This window comes from Diplodia seriata (genome assembly GCF_021436955.1).
Source record: "Diplodia seriata strain FDS-637 chromosome Unknown scaffold_2, whole genome shotgun sequence".
NCBI lineage: Eukaryota > Fungi > Ascomycota > Dothideomycetes > Botryosphaeriales > Botryosphaeriaceae > Diplodia > Diplodia seriata.
Genome location: NW_027117309.1, coordinates 4,567,841 through 4,585,028, shown reverse-complemented (window position 1 = coordinate 4,585,028; position 17,188 = coordinate 4,567,841). Strand labels below are relative to the sequence as shown.

The 17,188-nt window shown below is 57.3% G+C and overlaps 3 protein-coding genes across 3 annotated transcripts; 1 reads left to right on the top strand and 2 right to left on the bottom strand.

Moving 5' to 3' along the window:
* Window positions 1-5,529: 5,529 nt before the first annotated feature.
* SLS55_002743 (uncharacterized protein) lies at window positions 5,530-7,605 on the top strand (the record flags this gene model as incomplete). The annotated part of the gene is made up of 1 exon (XM_066774223.1): window positions 5,530-7,605. One exon carries the CDS (start codon window positions 5,530-5,532, stop codon window positions 7,603-7,605), a length of 2,076 nt encoding a protein of 691 aa, XP_066636790.1.
* A 366-nt stretch (window positions 7,606-7,971) lies between these two features.
* On the bottom strand, window positions 7,972-9,010 carry SLS55_002742 (uncharacterized protein; the record flags this gene model as incomplete). The annotated part of the gene is made up of 2 exons (XM_066774222.1): window positions 7,972-8,936; window positions 9,007-9,010. The coding sequence occupies 2 exons, from the start codon at window positions 9,008-9,010 to the stop codon at window positions 7,972-7,974; spliced, it is 969 nt and encodes a 322-aa protein (XP_066636789.1).
* Window positions 9,011-10,614: 1,604 nt separating this feature from the next.
* On the bottom strand, window positions 10,615-12,234 carry SLS55_002741 (uncharacterized protein; the record flags this gene model as incomplete). The annotated part of the gene is made up of 3 exons (XM_066774221.1): window positions 10,615-11,781; window positions 11,836-12,053; window positions 12,105-12,234. The coding sequence occupies 3 exons, from the start codon at window positions 12,232-12,234 to the stop codon at window positions 10,615-10,617; spliced, it is 1,515 nt and encodes a 504-aa protein (XP_066636788.1).
* Window positions 12,235-17,188: the final 4,954 nt, after the last annotated feature.

The following is a 17,188-nucleotide window of genomic DNA, read 5'->3' as shown; positions in this document are numbered from 1 at the left end:
GATCGCATCGCTACGTCAATCAACCGGAAGCCTTCAGGTGGGTTCAAAGTCGTTCTCGGAGTGTCGTCGTCCAGCCATGTTGACACAGTCGCCCAGTCTATCCGCTCCGGCAGGCTAGACTCAGGAAAGGCTGGCTGCGTCACCCACGTGTAATAGAAGATTTCGAAGCTTTTGAAACCTCCAATATGTTTCTCCTTGGCTCCACAGACGAAGTAGATATTGACTTGGCCTTGAAAGCGCCGCAGAAGGATACGCGAGCTGTGGTCGTGTCCTGCTTCCCGGAGTACAATTGTGGCGACTAAAGAACATAGTCCGCATACGTTCCCGCGGACAAGCAGTGTCGGCAAGGGGTCCAGATAAACTGACATTCCTGGTTTGAGGGACTCGCCGCCTCTCTTTTTGCGGTATCGAAGACTCTCAGTGCACTCAGGAACCTCTGCCAGCATATTTGTATCACAATGATACTCTGCCAACCAAAGATGAGCACAGAAAGTACAAAGAAACTTGGAGCTCTTGACAGGGATGTTGTTCCAATCCTTGTTCAAGAAATTACGCCTTTTTCTGGTGTGGAACATGAGCTGGAGTAGACTCGCTGATGGGTTCTGGATGGTCTCCTCCGGATTGTCGTCGTCCCAGAAGAACGAGATCCTATCGCTTTCCTGAAGACTCTGGCACAGGTAACAGAATTCATCACCCTGCGGTTGAAATGGACTGAGTAGCTTGTCCGAACTGTCATCCATTTTCTATCGCACGACATGTCAGTTGTTCGGCTGTGTTTATAATCCACATTTCATATCTTCGAGGCTGCGGCTTACGCTGGTGGAAGGCCATGCGGAGAGAGCTGTTCCCTCGTGGACTATAGCTGCAATACGCGTTGTGTCGATCGTATGTGGGTTTCCTCTTGCGATAGAAGGAGCTGAAGGACGGAGAAGTCACTGTCTGAGGTCCTCAAAGTAGTTTCCGGGAAAACGTAGTATCAAGCAGAACGATGGATTACCCCGCTCTGGTCGCCTCCACAATGACTTACGTGTCTCGTACAGACTCTGCTTGGCAACTAGTACTATCATGGTTCCAATGTTACACAACATATGCAGTGCAGTAATCCGTTATCTCACAGCACCGGCACATCCCCCGTCCCAAAAGTGATTGAGCCCACACACGCCTGCACAATATTCGCGTGGAAAGCGAAAACGAACACGTGGATCGATCTGTCAGCATTGGAACCATATGTGGACGTCCCAGCTGCCCATCCTCCTGGACAGAATACAGCTTCCGGCATTCCAGAGGGCAAAATCCTCGGTAAACCGCCATCTCTCCGGCGCGGGCTCCGCTCCGGTTCCTTTGCCAAGTACCGCATAGCCCCACACCGGGTGCAAAAGATATTGGTCCGGCCCGGCCACTTGAGCCCATCAGCGACGGTATCATAGTACCACTTTTCCAACGTAGGCAGTCGAATCCAATATCCGGACGAAGATGCGACTATTAAAAACACACAAATACGTCCATATCTTGGATTCAACTACCCATGAATAAACGCACTATTTGTGCGAAGCTTGATCGCCTTTCGCCGTGCCTCCATGTACTGTACAAAAGCGTGGAATGCCGCTGCAAGCAGCCATCCCTCAACGCACTCCAACCCACCACCCCCGCCTCCGCCTCAAACCGCCGCCAACCCCCCCCCAACAACCACACCCACTCAAACCCACGCCTTATCCAAATTCCCCTCAAAATTCCCATCCTTAAACGGCACATTCGCCCTCCCAAAATCCGCCTCCCGCAACGCCCCCCTCGCCTCCTCCGTCATCACCTCCCAATCCACCAACACATACCTCACCCCCTCACCCGTCTTAAACTGCAACTCATGATTCGTCGGGAAACGCGTAAAATACTCCACCATCACACTATCGCCATTCCTCTGCGGGTCGTTCGTCGGCGGCGTGGGAGGCGGCCGCGAGGACGACGGAAATGACTGTGGGGGTGAAGTGCATGGTGGTGTTGACGATGTGGGAGTTGGATTTGTGTGTGCGTGGGGTAGTGGTGGTGGCGTGTGTGTGAAGATACTGGAGAGGGAAAAGGGCTGGATTATATAGCTTTGCGTCTCTGGCGGTGGGGTTGAATAAATTTAGATGGTGGTTGACCGTAATGGGAGATGGTGAGCGGAAGCGGCAGCTCGGAAGCCGCAATGGACGACATTACCAAGCCTGTCTTGCTTAGAGTTCGGGCTGAGGATGGACGAGGAGCGTTTCCTCGGCTGAGGCGGCGTTGAGATCTGCTTGGTGGATGCTATTGTCGTATTGGCATGAGTCGTGTGCGTGGTGTATGGTGGGGGAGCCCGTGTTTGTGATTACAGCAGTTCAGCACCCCGTGAGGATGTGTTTGAAACTGCATGCGCCCGGCATCATGCTGCTTCAAGCATGTACCTGGATCTGGGCATGGGTCTATGATTAGAGGAGGAAACGGATCAAAAAGCTCTCGAGACAGGGCATGGAGGGAACGGGGAGAGACACACCTTCCTGAAACGCATTAGCCTTGGCCGCAAGCAGTAATGGCAGGGTCCTGCTTAAGCAGGTGATCCGGGTTGAGCTGTTAAGCTTAAGACTAATCGTATTTTGCGACGACCACTAAAGGCGTAAGCGACATCGGTTGAGCCATGAGTCGCATCACAACGTAGGTACGATGGTGGGGTTAGGCTGACTCGCAGTTGCACATCATCACGGAGCCGCAGGTCAACACCTGTGGTGGTTTCAACAGTGAGCAACAGAGTGAAACAGCGGTTCCGGTGCAAGCCGGCGCCGGGACCAGGACTTAGCATTATATCGGGTTGGCGGAAGGCAGTAGGGGTACAACCAGGATGTAGCATAGCGACCATGCAGAAGGCGTTTCGAAAATACCAAAGAGCTGTTCTAGATCTAAGCAGAGGCAATGTAAGAGACACTCGGAGAGAAGAGCGCCGACAAGCATTGTCTTGGTGACGTGGCCCGGAAGCTGGCGGACGCCGAGGTCAATGCTGATGTACAGAACGGCGGGGATCCTTTCTTGGCTGGCGTTATAGCACAGAGACCTATGGGGTAGTTGAAGTAGGACACTGGCCGCTGCGGAGGTGGGGTAGGGCTGGAGGTGACGTCGGGAGCACAGGGTATGCAACGTTTTCCCCGGTGCCAAGTCGCTGGGAGAGAAGCAGTGCTGGTGTGCTTCTACAGCGATCGAAAAGGGAGGCGATGCGGCGGTGCGAAGGGACGATAGAGATTGTTGGTGTTGAGCGGGGAAAGAATGCGGGCAGCGCACGGACCGCAACCGTTTCTCTGCCTTCCATCTCTTGCGACCGCGGCACCACTGCGCACTCTCCCTCAACGTCATCGCTCGCCCGTCATCCGCCCTTGCCCGTCGCACTCGTCGCTCCCGACGCTTCCGGCCGAGCTGCTTTCATTCCGTTCGCATCCGTCTCGCGTGAAGTGGGTATATTCGACACAGTTTGTCCAGCCCAGGGCGTCCGCTGTCACTCGCGCCCTTGGCCTTGAGGTCGAACTTTTGTTCCCGCGAGTGCATCAGGTGGCCAACAACATCCTAAAATGTGGCAAGCGACAACACTGCCGTTGCCATCTCTGGAATCCCCCCGACGTACCTCTGGCTGCTGTGGTGGCCGACTCCGAGGCTGCCCTGTAGCCTGAAGTGATTGTTGACCGTTCGTTGCACGGCTGCTAACCGAAGAGCTGATTGGGAACTTCAACATGTCCTCCATCCAGCCCGTCTGCAAACCCATTTATTTTCTTTGCTTCTTCTTCCCTCGTCAATGCACTTCTCCTTCTCGAATGCTGCTTTCGCCGCACCAACTGAACTGCCGTCACCTCCGCCTTTAGCACTTCGCAATCACCTTAACCTCTTCTTCTCTGTCTGACAACTGAACTGCAACACCCACACCGGAGCTCGTACATAGGGGATGCAGGTCGATCTAAACCCCAACACTACTATTATTACCAATAAAGCTATGTTCACCAAATCGCTGCTGGCTTATCGGCCACACGAATACGCAAACGCGTCGATTGGCTTAGGGCCGGCAACATCATTTCGGAGCGGGCGCGCCGCGAGCGAGGGCCACCACCGAATCCCGAATGGTCCGCCCCCGGCCGAACCTACTTACATTAAACGTCTGCCTTCCAGAAATAAAAACAGTGCTTCCTCTCATCAATCGCAACAACAAAACATGTGGAACCGCACAAAACAGCAGAGCAAAGCCGGCTTCGACAAAGCCTGGGGCTGGGCCGACAAGCAGCTGGGCGACCCCGTCAACAAGCTGTCCAACAAGCTCGGCTCCGAAGCCTTCTGGCCCATGTCCATCGACAAAGAGAGCGACAAGGCCGCGCGGATCCTGTCCAACTTCTGCAGTGCGTGAAGACCAAAACCCCCCGCCTCCCAACCAACCCTTCCGCCTCCCGTACCGGCCGTGTTGTACCCCTGAAAACTGACACCCACAAACAGAAGACGGCATCGAAAAAGCTCCCACATCGTCATCCACCTCCACCACCTCCACCACCTCCTCCCAGTCCAGCTCAAAAAGCAGCGACAGCAAAAAGCCCTTCGTCCTCAAGCCAATCCCCGCCTCCGTAATCCGCTCCGCCGTCGGCCTCGCCATCTTCACCACGCTGCGCACCGGCCTCTTCCACGTCTCGGGCGCCTCCGGTTCCGGCGTCCTCCTCGCGCGTCGCGCCGACGGCACCTGGTCGCCGCCCTCCGGCATCCTCCTGCACACAGTCGGCGTTGGGTTCCAGCTGGGCGTCGACATCTACGACTGCGTGCTAGTAATCAACACCTACGACGCGCTCGACGCCTTCTGCAAGCTACGCTGCACCGTCGGCGGCGAGGTGAGCGCGGCGGCGGGGCCGGTGGGGGGCGGGGCGAGCGTGGACACGGAGGTGGTGCACAAAAGGTACGCGCCGATATGGACGTATGTGAAGAGCCGGGGGTTTTATGCGGGGGTGCAGATGGATGGGACGGTGGTGGTGGAAAGGGCGGACGAGAATGAGAGGTTTTATGGGGAGAGGGTGCCGGTGGCGAGGATTCTGCGGGGGGAGGTGGGGAGTGTGCCGGAGGGGAGGGGGGTGGAGGCGTTGTGGGAGGCGGTGAGGGCGGCGGAGGGCGCGGATGGGGGCGTCGATACGAGGTTTATGATGACGCCGGATGGGAAGCCCGTCGAGGGGTGGACGCCGCCGGTGAGGGGGCATCGGCCTATGCCGAGTATTAATTGAGGGAAGGTTTTTTTTTTTTTTTTTTGGCGCTGGTTTGGTTGGGAGTCCGGGGTAAGGCGTCAATTGCCGACGGGGTGCGGGGAGCGGGGAGCGGGGCGATGGCGGGGGAGAGACGGTGGACCTGACGATGGCACTGACTTGGAGGTAAATGCCTCGATTGGGGGTCGATCAGCGTTCACCCAACCGTCGGCTTTTCCGCATGCCGTCGACGGACAAAATGCTCGCTAATAAGTAGATAAACGGCTCCACTGGGTTCCCCGCTTCGACTTCCCAGCAACCCGCAGATATGCTGTCTCGTCCTTGTGCTGCCATCTTCATGGTGCCCCTCGTCGCCGCGGCGTCTGGCGGAGTGACGGTGCTCTTCCAGAACGACGGCAATTGGACGAGTCATGCTGATAAGCCGAGCGCTCTGCTCATGCACCAGAAGTCCAGCTTCGACGACGCCGTGGCAGGGTGCAAATCCCACGACGAGACTCTGCTGGGCTGTGATGAAATCCAGCATTTCCACCACCAGCTGAACTACCAGAAATTCATCGGCAACATCCAGGACGACGAGCTGTTCTGGACCGGCTGCGGCCACTCATCGCCGGTTTCCTGGCACTCCGCATCCCCATCCGCCGCCAACGACTCCAGCCTCCACCACCCCCTCTGCACGAACAGCGCCCCCCTCGTCGACAAAGTCGACACAGACTTCTCCGTCTACCCGCGCATCAACGCCTCCGCCAACGGCACCACCTTCGAGGGCGTCCGCGACCACATGGCCTTCCGCTTCCTGGGCATCCCCTTCGCCGCGCCACCCGTCGGCGCGCTCCGCTTCCAGCACGCGCAGCCACCGCCGCACCGCCCCTTCGTCTCCGCAACCCGCCCCGGCGCCGCGTGCCTGCAGACGGGCTGGTTCGCCGGCAACGCATTCGGGCTCAACCCGTGGGGCAACAGCGAGGACTGCCTTTACCTCAACGTCTTCACGCCCTCGGTCCCTCCCGCCGGCACCACCACCACGCCGCTCAAACCCGTGCTCGTCTGGCTCCACGGCGGCGCCATGAAAACCGGCACGGGGTCCGACTCCACCTTCGACGGCGCGTCGCTCGCCACGCGCGCCGACGCCGTCGTCGTGACGATCAACTACCGCCTCAACGTCTTCGGCTACCTGGCGCTCGCCGACGACGCCGACGTCCCCGGCAACTACGCCACCTCGGACAAAATCGCCGCGCTGCGCTGGACGCGTGACCGCATCGCCGCGTTCGGCGGCGACGCGCGCAACGTCACCGTCTTCGGGCAGTCGGCCGGCGGCGGCTCCGTCATCGATCTCGTCGCGTCGCCGATGGCGGAAGGGCTGTTCGCCGGCGCCGTCGTGCAGTCCGGCGGCGCGGGGTGGGCGCAGACGCGTAAGGAGGCGGGGAAGGCTGTCGAGCCGTATGTCCGGGCGCTGTGTGGCAATGGGACGGGGACGGCGAGGCTGGCGTGTCTGCGGGGGCTGCCGGCGGAGACGCTGCTGCGGAACGTGACGGACGCGTATGAGGGCAGCTGGACGACGGTCGTGGATGGCGTGTATACGCTGGATGTGCCCGTGGCGCGCGTCGCGAAGGGCAGGAAGGCGGTGAATCCGGTCAGGATGATGCTGGGCTTCATGCCGGACGAGGGGCAGTCGCTGCTGGAGACGGAGATGGCGCCCAACCTCAGCTCGTTCCGCGAGGGGCTGGACGTGCTGGTGGCGAACGGCCGCGCGACGAGGGCGCAGGCGGACGCGGTGCTGGAGTCGGGCCTGTGGGTCGTGCGTGGCAGGGACGAGGAGGAGTCGGCGTCGTTCCACCTTGGCAACGGCGGCACCGTGTACCCGGACGCCTACAACGCCAGCATAGCCGTCGTCTCCGACACGACTTTGCAGTGCGACGGCACCGCCTTCGCGTCCGTCGGCGCCGCGGCCGCGGCTTTCGAGAGCTTGTGGGTGTACAGCATGCAGCGCGCGTACGGGCTGTCGTACTACAACTGGTACGGCGCGTGCTCGTTCCCCGTCGGCGAGCCGCACGCGCCGTACTACCGCTGCCACTCGGGCGACCTGTATGAGGTGTTTGGCACGTACTATCTGTTCGATCAGCCGGTGCGCGTGGATGATGATATATACTTCACGAACGCGGTGCAGGACATGTGGGGGTCGTTTGCGCGGACGGGCAATCCGAATGTTGAGAGGGCGTATCTGGAGGCGAGGGGGTACAACAGCACGATGAAGTTGTTTGACGGGTGGACGTGGCCCGAGTTTAGTACGTGGAGCCCGCGGGTGGCGGCGCTTCAGTATCCCGAGGCGTCCGAGACGACGTTGCCGGAGCAGCGCCACTGCGATGTGCTCTTGCCTCTGATGTCATAATGTGTCTTGTATTAAGTCTAATATCCCGTAGCTTGAATTTCCTGTAAACCATCATCAGCTTTGTTTTGCGCGAGGCATAGAAGAGTCGAGTGGTAAACAGGGTTTCTCAAGTTGGTGTAGGCAGTTGAATCCAAGATCCGGACGTAAATATGTGCATTCAAAACGTACATTTACGTCCGGATCTTGGATTCAACTACCTACCAGGTAAGAGATATTTTATGAGGCAGATTTATCACCGACGTGCCTCTACGTCTCTGCATGGCGGCGGAACACATACCGTCGAGCCTCTCTACCAACCAACACCATTCAAGGAAAAAGCTGCCGAGCCCCACCACCCGGCTTCTGCTTCCCCGGATCCCATCCGCCTCAAAGAACGTAACGGCTACACAAAAGCCTGTCAGCACAACACCGCGAAGAAAGGGTTAGTGGGGGGAAGGAACCATACAAAGCCAAGTTCTCCCTATCCGTCAAGTCCAGCATCCTCGCATCGACCACCTCCTCCATCCTGGCGCCCTCCCCATCCACCCTCTCCACGACGCCGACCTCCCTCACCAACCCCCTGCGCTCCAACTCGTCCCTCCTCGCATTCTCCGCCTTCAGATACCACCTGAGGCCCAGCACCAGAAACATCGGAAACACGCACGCCACCCACAAGATGACATGCCACGTCACCAGATACCGCGGCTTGTACTTCGGCTGGAAAAGCTGCGGGCTGAGGATATTGCCGAGGCCGTAGCCGACGTGGTACAGCGCGATCACCGTCGTCTTCTTCGTATGGCCGGCGGAGCAATTCGCGGCCCACACCATGACCACGCTATACGGAATGCCGCCCGTCGCGCGGATCCAGATGGCCGCCAGCAAGCCCCAGCGATTCTCCCACGGCAGGCGCAGCAGCAACGCGCACGAGACGACGGGCGGGACGTAGGCGGCTGCGGACAGCCAGGCGCGGGCGTTGTGGACGCGGGCCAGGAAGACGGCGGCGAGGGCGAGGGAGGCGAAGGCCGTGACGCCGTTGACGCAGCCGAGGAGGGTGGTTTGGAGGGTGCTGAAGCCGAAGGATTTGATGATGAGCGAGTACTGGTTCGTCAGCCCGTTGGCCATTTCTTGCGACCATGCGTGCAGGAAGAAGAGCCAGGTTTTGGGGTCGCGCAGGGCTTCGCGGAATTGGGTCGCTTTGAAGCGTTTCTGTTCGATGCCGGAGTGGTTGCTGCGGATGCGGAGGACGGATTGCGCGCGTTGGGTGGGCGTGAGGAAGTGCGCGGTTAATGGGCTGGAGGGGAAGAGGATGTAGACGAGGAAGCCGTAGAGGATGGTTAGGGTGCCGGTGATTACTGTGGTGGCGTGCGTGTCAGTTGCTGTGGGGTGCTGGCGGGAAAGACGGATACGGCTGGCTGGGCTTACCCATGAACCATTTCCACGGGTTGAAGTTGCCCGTGTCGATGAAGAGGACGCCGTAGGAGAGCAGGCCCGAGGTGATGGGGCTGGAGTTGCCGATCGCCCACATGCACGGCATCAGCACCGCTTGCTCGTCGTAGGTGAAGAACATGGACAGGATGAGCAGGAAGGCGGGTACGATGCTGGCTTCGGCGATGCCGAGGAAGAAGCGGACGACGAAGAGGCTGGCGAAGTTCTTGCACGGGATGTGCAGCAGAAGGATGCAGCCCCTGGTGACTGGGGTTAGTCAGATGTGGAGGAGGGATGGAAGGTGGCCGACGTACCAGATGACGAGATTTATCGAGAGATACTTCGCGACGGGGAATCTCTGTAACGCCCAGTTCTGCGGCCACTCGGCGAGAAGGTATCCGAGGTAGAAGATGGATGATAGCCAGTTGTATTGTGATGAAGTCAGGTTGGCATCCTCCATTATCCCGAGGATGGCTGAGCTTCCCAACTACTTGGGTTTTAGTATTCGTGGAATTGATACGATCGTCTCGTTTGACTTACCGTTTGCTTGTCCACATACATCAAATGATATCCGATGCAAAGGAACGACAGGATCCAGATGACACATTTGTTTCTGATCGTCCTCGCTTCTTCTGGAGTTGGATCATCCACCTTGATGTTCGAAAAGAGCTTGTAACTTTCGTCGGCGTAGCGCTCCGTCAGCTTCGCCGTGGCTCGTGCAGCAGCGGCATCGACATCGACGGGTTCTGCAGTAGAGCCGGGGACCTTCGACATGGTGCACAATGGATGAGGCACTGACGAATTGCTCCCTCTAGACACATGCAATCAGGGACTCAAGTATTTAAGGCGAAACCTACAGAAGCTGTCAAGATATACGGGTGAAAGAACTCCAGGTTGCGGGGCTTCTGACTGTGCGAATAGCGGAGCGCTGATGATGCCATGAGCCGACGGCGTCTGAAGCTCGGCCTGATACGCTACGTGCTTGCCAATGCCAGGGAATGGGTAGGGGTTTCTCTTGGCTTGAGATAAGCAACGGACATTCCCGTTGGGCAGTCTTGTATTCGTACAAGCATGGCGCGGCAAACACAGTCAACTCACCCATCGATATTGGCGTCACTTTGCATGGAAACAGTGAACGGGCCTTGCAAGCCATTATCATACTCCTCACACTACGTGCGCTCTTCTGAACTCGCCTCTTGTTATATCATTGAGGAAATCATCGATGGCGGGTTGCTCCAACCCCACTTTCACGTACCGCATCGCGTGCTCACAAACCCCAATAGCACCATCGGCTTGCGCCATCACATAAATCCGACGGTCACCAGTAAGTACCTAGTAATAGTGCGCATTCCTCTGCTTAGTTTAATTTCCACTCTTCTCTCCATATTTATACACTATTATATAACCACCAAAGACCAAAGCAAACGCCACCACCATCACATTCACATCATTAATTAGATCATTACCCCCCGTCTACCTCTCTCTCTCCACACACACACCCACACCCACACAAACCACCCCCTCAAACCGACCCCCTCCCCTTCGCCCCCGGCCCCTTCACCGGCACCGGCCCAACAACAACAACCGGCCTTGCCCCCGCCACCGTCACCCTCCTCGCCCCCGCATCCACCCCGCCGCCGGGGTCACCGCCATCTCCGGCGTCAACAACCCCTTCTCACTCTCGCACCCACTCCCACTCCCACTCCCACTCCCGCTGCCCCCCATCGTAGACGTCGTCTCCGCCGTCGCCGTCGTCATCTCCGACACAGCCGGCGACGGCAACGGTTCCCTGAGCGAGCTCTGGCTGATGCTCGTGCGCTTGCGCACGGCGCCGAAGGGGGCCTGCTCGGCGTCGTCTGTCGCGTCGGACGAGGCGGTGGTGACGAGGGTGAGGGATTTGGCCCTCGCGCAGGCGGCGGGGATGGCGAGGAGGAAGGAGGAGGAGGACGGGCGGCGGGCGGCGGCGGCGGCCTGGTCGGAGATGCGGACGCTGGAGCGGGGGGAGGAGCGGTTGGTGGTCGTCATGGATGTGGTGGTAGTGGGGGATTTGGAGGGAGAGGGGGAGGGCGGGGACATGGTGGTGGTGGTCAACGTCGTGGTGAGGGTTTTGCCGCCGGGGGGGAAGTCGATTTCGCCGTCGAGGTCGGCGGGGTCGACGGTGAGCCAGTGGACGACGACGACGGACCAGGTGACGTCGAGCGAGCAGATGGTGGCGCACATCCAGCCCGGCTCGTGCGCCTCCCACCGGAACAGCAGCACCAGGTTCGCCGTCGTCGGCACCATGACGAGCACCCCGCCGATGACGGTTTTGAAGACGAGCTTGCGCAGCACCTTCAGCAGCCGCGTGTTGCCGACGTCGATGCGCGGGGCGATGGCGGCGTCTTTGCCGCGGACCTCGACGGCGGGTTGGTCGTGCTGCGCCTGGCGGCTGCGCGGCGCCAGCACGCGGCGGTGCCAGCTGCTGCTGGACGTCGCGGCGAGGCCGAGGCGCGACGCCCGCTTGGAGTGGAAGCTCAGCAGCGGCCACAGCAGGCGGATGAAGAGCACGGTGAAGCCGATGTTGATGACGATGTCGAAGCTGATGATGGGGATGGTGACGCGTGATAGCAGCCCGACCCGGCACTGGCCGTCGGTGATCTTGGCCACCGGCCACAGGAAGCCGACGACGGAGAGCGCGCCGAAGCCTAGGCAGACGATGGCCATGCCCGTCAGCCAGACCTTGTCTGAGAGACGCCGGGTGCTTGGTGCGCGGATGACGTGGGCGCGCTCGACCTGCAGGCATGCTTGTCAGTTGGTTGGCCGCTTCGACCCGAGGCAGATACGTACCAGGAACAGATACAGGAGCAGTTTGCTTCCCATGTAGAAGGCCAGGCACATGATGATGGCGGCATGGCAGTCGGCATACGTCCTTATGCCCAAGCCGTTGGACAGGATGGCCAGGGCGACAATGAAAATGATGCCCAGGATGTACATCAGGACCACGAGCTGGCGCACAAAATTCATCCGGGAGATGTTGTTGAGCCGCAGGTGCCGTGCTCTTGAGCCTGATGATGTCAGTGAGTGTACAAACTGATTTGCGGGCTGATGTTGCTCACCGAGCATGAAGGAGAGTGCCAGCATGCAGGTCATGGAGGCAATGGTGTAGATGGTCGGCGATGTTTTGTCGACATGGGGAGAGGCGCGGGTCTCGATAAGGCTGAGCACGCGGCCGGGTAGAGCGACCATGGTGGGAGAGCGTTGGACTGCACTTGGAAAAGTGCGACTGGGATCGATTGTTTCCCGGGTCAGGGGTCCTTACCTATATGTAGCTGTGTCAACGCTAACCTGCCAGGCTGTGCATATCGCCAGACCCAGGCCCGAGTTCACGGTACCTCCATAGCAGCGATCCAGGCGCGCTGCGATTTGCATTACCCCACGCGTTCCCACGGGCCGTATGCGCGACCAGGCCGCGGCCGAGGGTCCTTTGCCGGAGCCTCAAACCCGATGCGGTATGGTTGCAACCAAGCGTTGCCAGCATCTGGACTCACCCATGTGAAGCCGCCGTCTGCGCTTTCCTATTCCTGCATGGCGCGTCTCCAACTACCCATCCCCGCGGAAGTCGCCTCAGCGTAACTGCTACAATCGTGACGGCTGAGCTTTTAGCAAGTGAAGTTTCCTGTGCCGCAGCCACACGTGGCGTTTTTCGCACAGATCGAAGGATCGGAGCGATATGGGGTAACCAAAGTCTAAGCCGATGACGCCCAGATAAGATAGAAAGGCTGCATATCTTCCTCATATGTCCGGCCTTGGTGACGACATACATGAACTACGGACAGGCCTTCCTTCTCGCCGGTCAGCCATTATTCCACCTCCGAGTCTCTCTATGACGATTCCCAGCGTGGGGAGATGGAAGACTCCGTCTTTTCAGCTCCGTTCTTGTACTTGGCTTCCATCCAATCGGAGGTGACCCGAACTAAGCGCTACCCGTTATCAGCTAACCCCGCACCCGTCTCCATCTTCAAGCCTTCCTTCAAAATCATGCCATTTAGATGTCACTGCCCTCTTAGCGCGTTCCTAGTACTAAGCCGAGACATGTCTGTCGTTCTGTGGTGTTGAGTTGCGGCGATCACCAGCCCAATCAACTTCCTCTCCGACACCCCACTCGGACGCTACTTCCTCCCGCCCGCTCCCCCACGGAGGATCAGATAAGCGAGAGTGCGATACCGGAAGTCTTTGACGATCTGGCAGAAAGTTAAATAAACTACGAAGACGGTAGACTCCCCTCTACTCCCTTGCTCATCCATGCTCCCGTTTTGGATGTAACACCCTTTCCGGCTAAGTTTTCTTGTTCTGCTCGTCTGCTCCTTGTTCTACATTGCCAGTGCTGAAACCAGGAGGGCTCGGGCGTATCAGCGACCATTTAATAGATTGTAGATTATGGTTTAATGGGTTTGGAACGAAGTACGTATCTCTCACTGTATTGTCATGCATTTCTCACTATGATCCATTAGGTTGATCGTCGTTGATGAAATCGAAAGAGCAAGGACCGAAACGCCAAAAAATTCATTAATCAAAAGAACTACTGACAGCAACAGCAGTACAGGATTGTTGAGCCGAGACGAACATGTTGCTCCGGCGGACTTCGACATTACTGTGCAGGAATCGCCAACCAATGGATGGTTGCATATCGCATAGAGCTGTCGGACCACTTGTACACCTTCCAACTGAAACCGGCTTCGTTCTCACCCCATGTCGTCACCCCAAACCGGATGTTTTTCCTCTGTTCCCCGCCGACTTCGAAGGCACTGAAAGCGGTCAAAACGGTTGGCTTCGCTGCGAACTTCCCCGTCGGGAACGCACAATGGCCATCAGCGTCTGTATAGTCCTCCATATGAACAGAGAAGCTCCCGGTAAGACAAGGAGAAGTCTGGTCGACCGCAATCCACGAGATCTTGGAGTAATCGACAGAGCTGCGAATGCTACTAGCGCTCACCAAAAAGTTGTCGGTTGAAACAGCCGAAGCCGCAACGGAAACCCTCCTAACGTCATGAAGGCCCAAGTCCAGTCCAGAAAGCCATACAAGCACTTGTGGAGGAGTGGCAAAAGGCCTCGCGAAAGTGATTCTGCGTTGAGTCGTGGGACGCCGGAGGGTGAGGCTGCCGGCCTGGACGCCGCGAAGATTTGGAGGGATACCAACCCAACTGAGTTCGCCTCTGAGCTAGTTGTCAGTTGAGTTGTAAAAGGGGAGTGTGGATGTAGCCTACTCATTAACATATGACTCCGACCATTGTTCGAGGCCGATAGCGAATGACGAAGCCGTTACTGACTCGGTATTGGAATCGAAGCGGAGATTGGTGCCACCAGAGGCATTCAACTTCCTGAGACCCGTCCAAATACTTGGCAAAGGCTGGGCAGAGGACCCGTTGTCGTATGTGATTACTTCTTCCGCTCTCTGCATCGAGATTCTCATGTCATGGATACGGATGGTGTCCCACACGCCAGCCGGGAAGCAGCTCTGCTCAGGCTGGTCCATCTCGTCCTTGGCACGTACTGCGGGAAGACGATCCCTCAAGTCCGTGACGTTTTCGAACGTGGTTTCGGGAAAGTCCTCTTTCTTTGACTATGTAGACGGCATGCCGAGGGTTTCGACTGCCTCAATGATTCTCATCATCTGGGTAGTGCATTCGAGTTTCGCCTTTGCCAGCCCACCCAGTGTCGGGCCGAACTTGTCCCCTTTTGGTGAGGTGTCCTCTCTCTGTGAGAATGATGGAGACATCGTCCGGTCGAACTCCATGGTACCAGCCTTGATGCCAGCGGCGTGTGTTGAGACTACACGGTGGATATCGCGGCACTCCATGTACGCGTCCAGCAACATGTTTCCCCAAACAGCCTCTCGATAGGACCGAGCCCAGGTAGAGTTCGTAAGTCCCAGAGGATGTGAAGAAATAGCCGAGTCGTACGTCGACAATACAGCAAACATACGTTTCGGTTCCCTCGCAGCGAGCGCCGGAAAGCTTGACAGGAGCTTGCAGAGAGGTTCCCACTCCCAAGTCTCGTTTCTGTTCTTGATCGGTGTCCCTCCTGTCTGTCGCACTTGGATCTTTCTCTTGCATGACTCCGAGATGTTTCTACACGCTTCGTACCGATCCGTGGAGCTTGCAAAACCCGGCTGGTATTTGAAGAGCAATTCCAAGCTATGTCAAAAACGGTCAGATGATGATAATTGGTGGGAAAAAGCAACACTGTACTAACGATGCAATGATCTCTGCCTGCTTTTGTTTGTCATGAAGCTGCAAACTGATAAGAACGTCAAGTTGACCTCCGTCAAGGAACCCTGTTATGGTTTAGCGGATAATGGCTGGCAAGATCCGCAACGGAAGCAACGCACCTGAAATGAAGCAGTTCCCAAATGTGTCTCGTCCACTGAGTCCTTTGTACGATGTAGAATTGGCATGGAATGTTGTCGATGCATCGGGCTTGCGCGATGTCACGGCTCTGACACTGATGTAGTAGTTGACATCTGCTTCATAGAAGGGTTGGAAGTCAAACAACTTGTCATTCCTTTCGGCAGTTTGCGTGTATGCTAGCACAGCAGCTCCTCCTGAGAGGCCTGTGAGCATGATCACGTCACTACACCGCAACGTTTAGTAGCCGGACCGCAACTATTGAATAAGGAACTCACCTAACATTGTTAACCAATCGCCCCACGTAGGAGACGACTGGCTGTTCGCCTTGATGCTCTGGAGCATGCTCCTCTCCTTCGCTGAACTTCTCCCATCGTGATGATGTGGGGGTCATGCTGCCGCAACTGCTCGTGTCAAAACTCGGGTCATCCTCATGGTGATGCAAGTTCGTCTCTGAAAGAGGCTCAACCCTGACTTGAATACCAAGTTCGTCCAAGACTACAGGCATTCTCATTCGTATGTCCTGTGTAAAGGACTCAAAACTTGCAGGAGTCAGTACGACGCAGTACGGTTGGCTAAGGAGAGAAGAACCCTTGACCTATAAGTCATTAGATTCAAGATCATCTGGAGGAATAAATGAATAAACCTTACCTATCTGCATCGACTTATCGTACGGCGCGAGATGGTACGCCATGTTCGAACAAAGCTGGCTGGCCGTCCCCAAAAGCAATTGAGAGCGCGCGAAGTGTTCATTGACTTGGAGAGGAAAGAGAACCTGCTTGGGAAAGGGCGACGGCTTACTTGTATATGTGAGAATCCTAGCGCTGAATTTGCGACCGTCCAGGAATGCGACGCGTTTGTTCATCCAACCTACAGTTCCATGCAGGCTCCCAACCAAACGTATCTACCCGCATCGCTGTCTATGAAACCATTGTGTATCCCCAGACCTGTCAGTATGCAGTTTGCTCGACATGATTTGTGTCGCCTCGGAAAGCAACGCGGGACCCAATCGCCACCTTGCTTCATCAAACGCACCGTGATGCAGGTCAGGGATTACGCATCGTTGAGACTGCAAGGCACACTGGTCGCACAAAGCCAGAAAAATCACACCCACACCCAACCGTACCACCGATAGATAGCGGGGCCCCGCAAAAAAAAAAATTGCTGAGCTTTTGTAAACGACCACCCGTTCCCTTGCGTGACGGTATCGTTATCGTGCATCAGACGGTGCCATCTCCTTGCATATCACTCTCAACCATATCGCAGCATGTTGAACCTACAAAGCCGTACCAGCCCCTTAAAGTACAACGTCGGACAGCTGGGTCCTGGTCATGCCAGCGATCGAGAAGAGCAAGGATGGAAGAAGGAAGGGACGACGACATCTTGACGGGGTGTCTTCGAAAAGGCAAGATGAGAGCGTGGACCCCGGACGGCTGCAGGAACAGGACCGTGGGAATCTACGGCGATGCGGAGTGCCCGGTCGACGAGCGCACTGACGGAGTATGTGGCCGGGCTCAGCGTCACCGATGTGCGGGGGAGTAAATGGGATGAAAGGGAAGGGCAGGCGGAGCTGTCAGACTCATATATAGTGCTCGCTGGGTACGCTTCTGGAGCCGGGTATGGAGTCGCGGTGCCATATCGGTAGTTTTCTCTGAAGAACGTCGAATTCGAGGTCTGGGGACCGGAATGCAGTGCAGCGCGTGGTGAATCGTCGGATCAGGTTTACGGAGGAGACGTTTCCACTCCAGCTACCCACGTAGATAAGTGGAATCCAATATTGGCACGTAAAAGGTTAT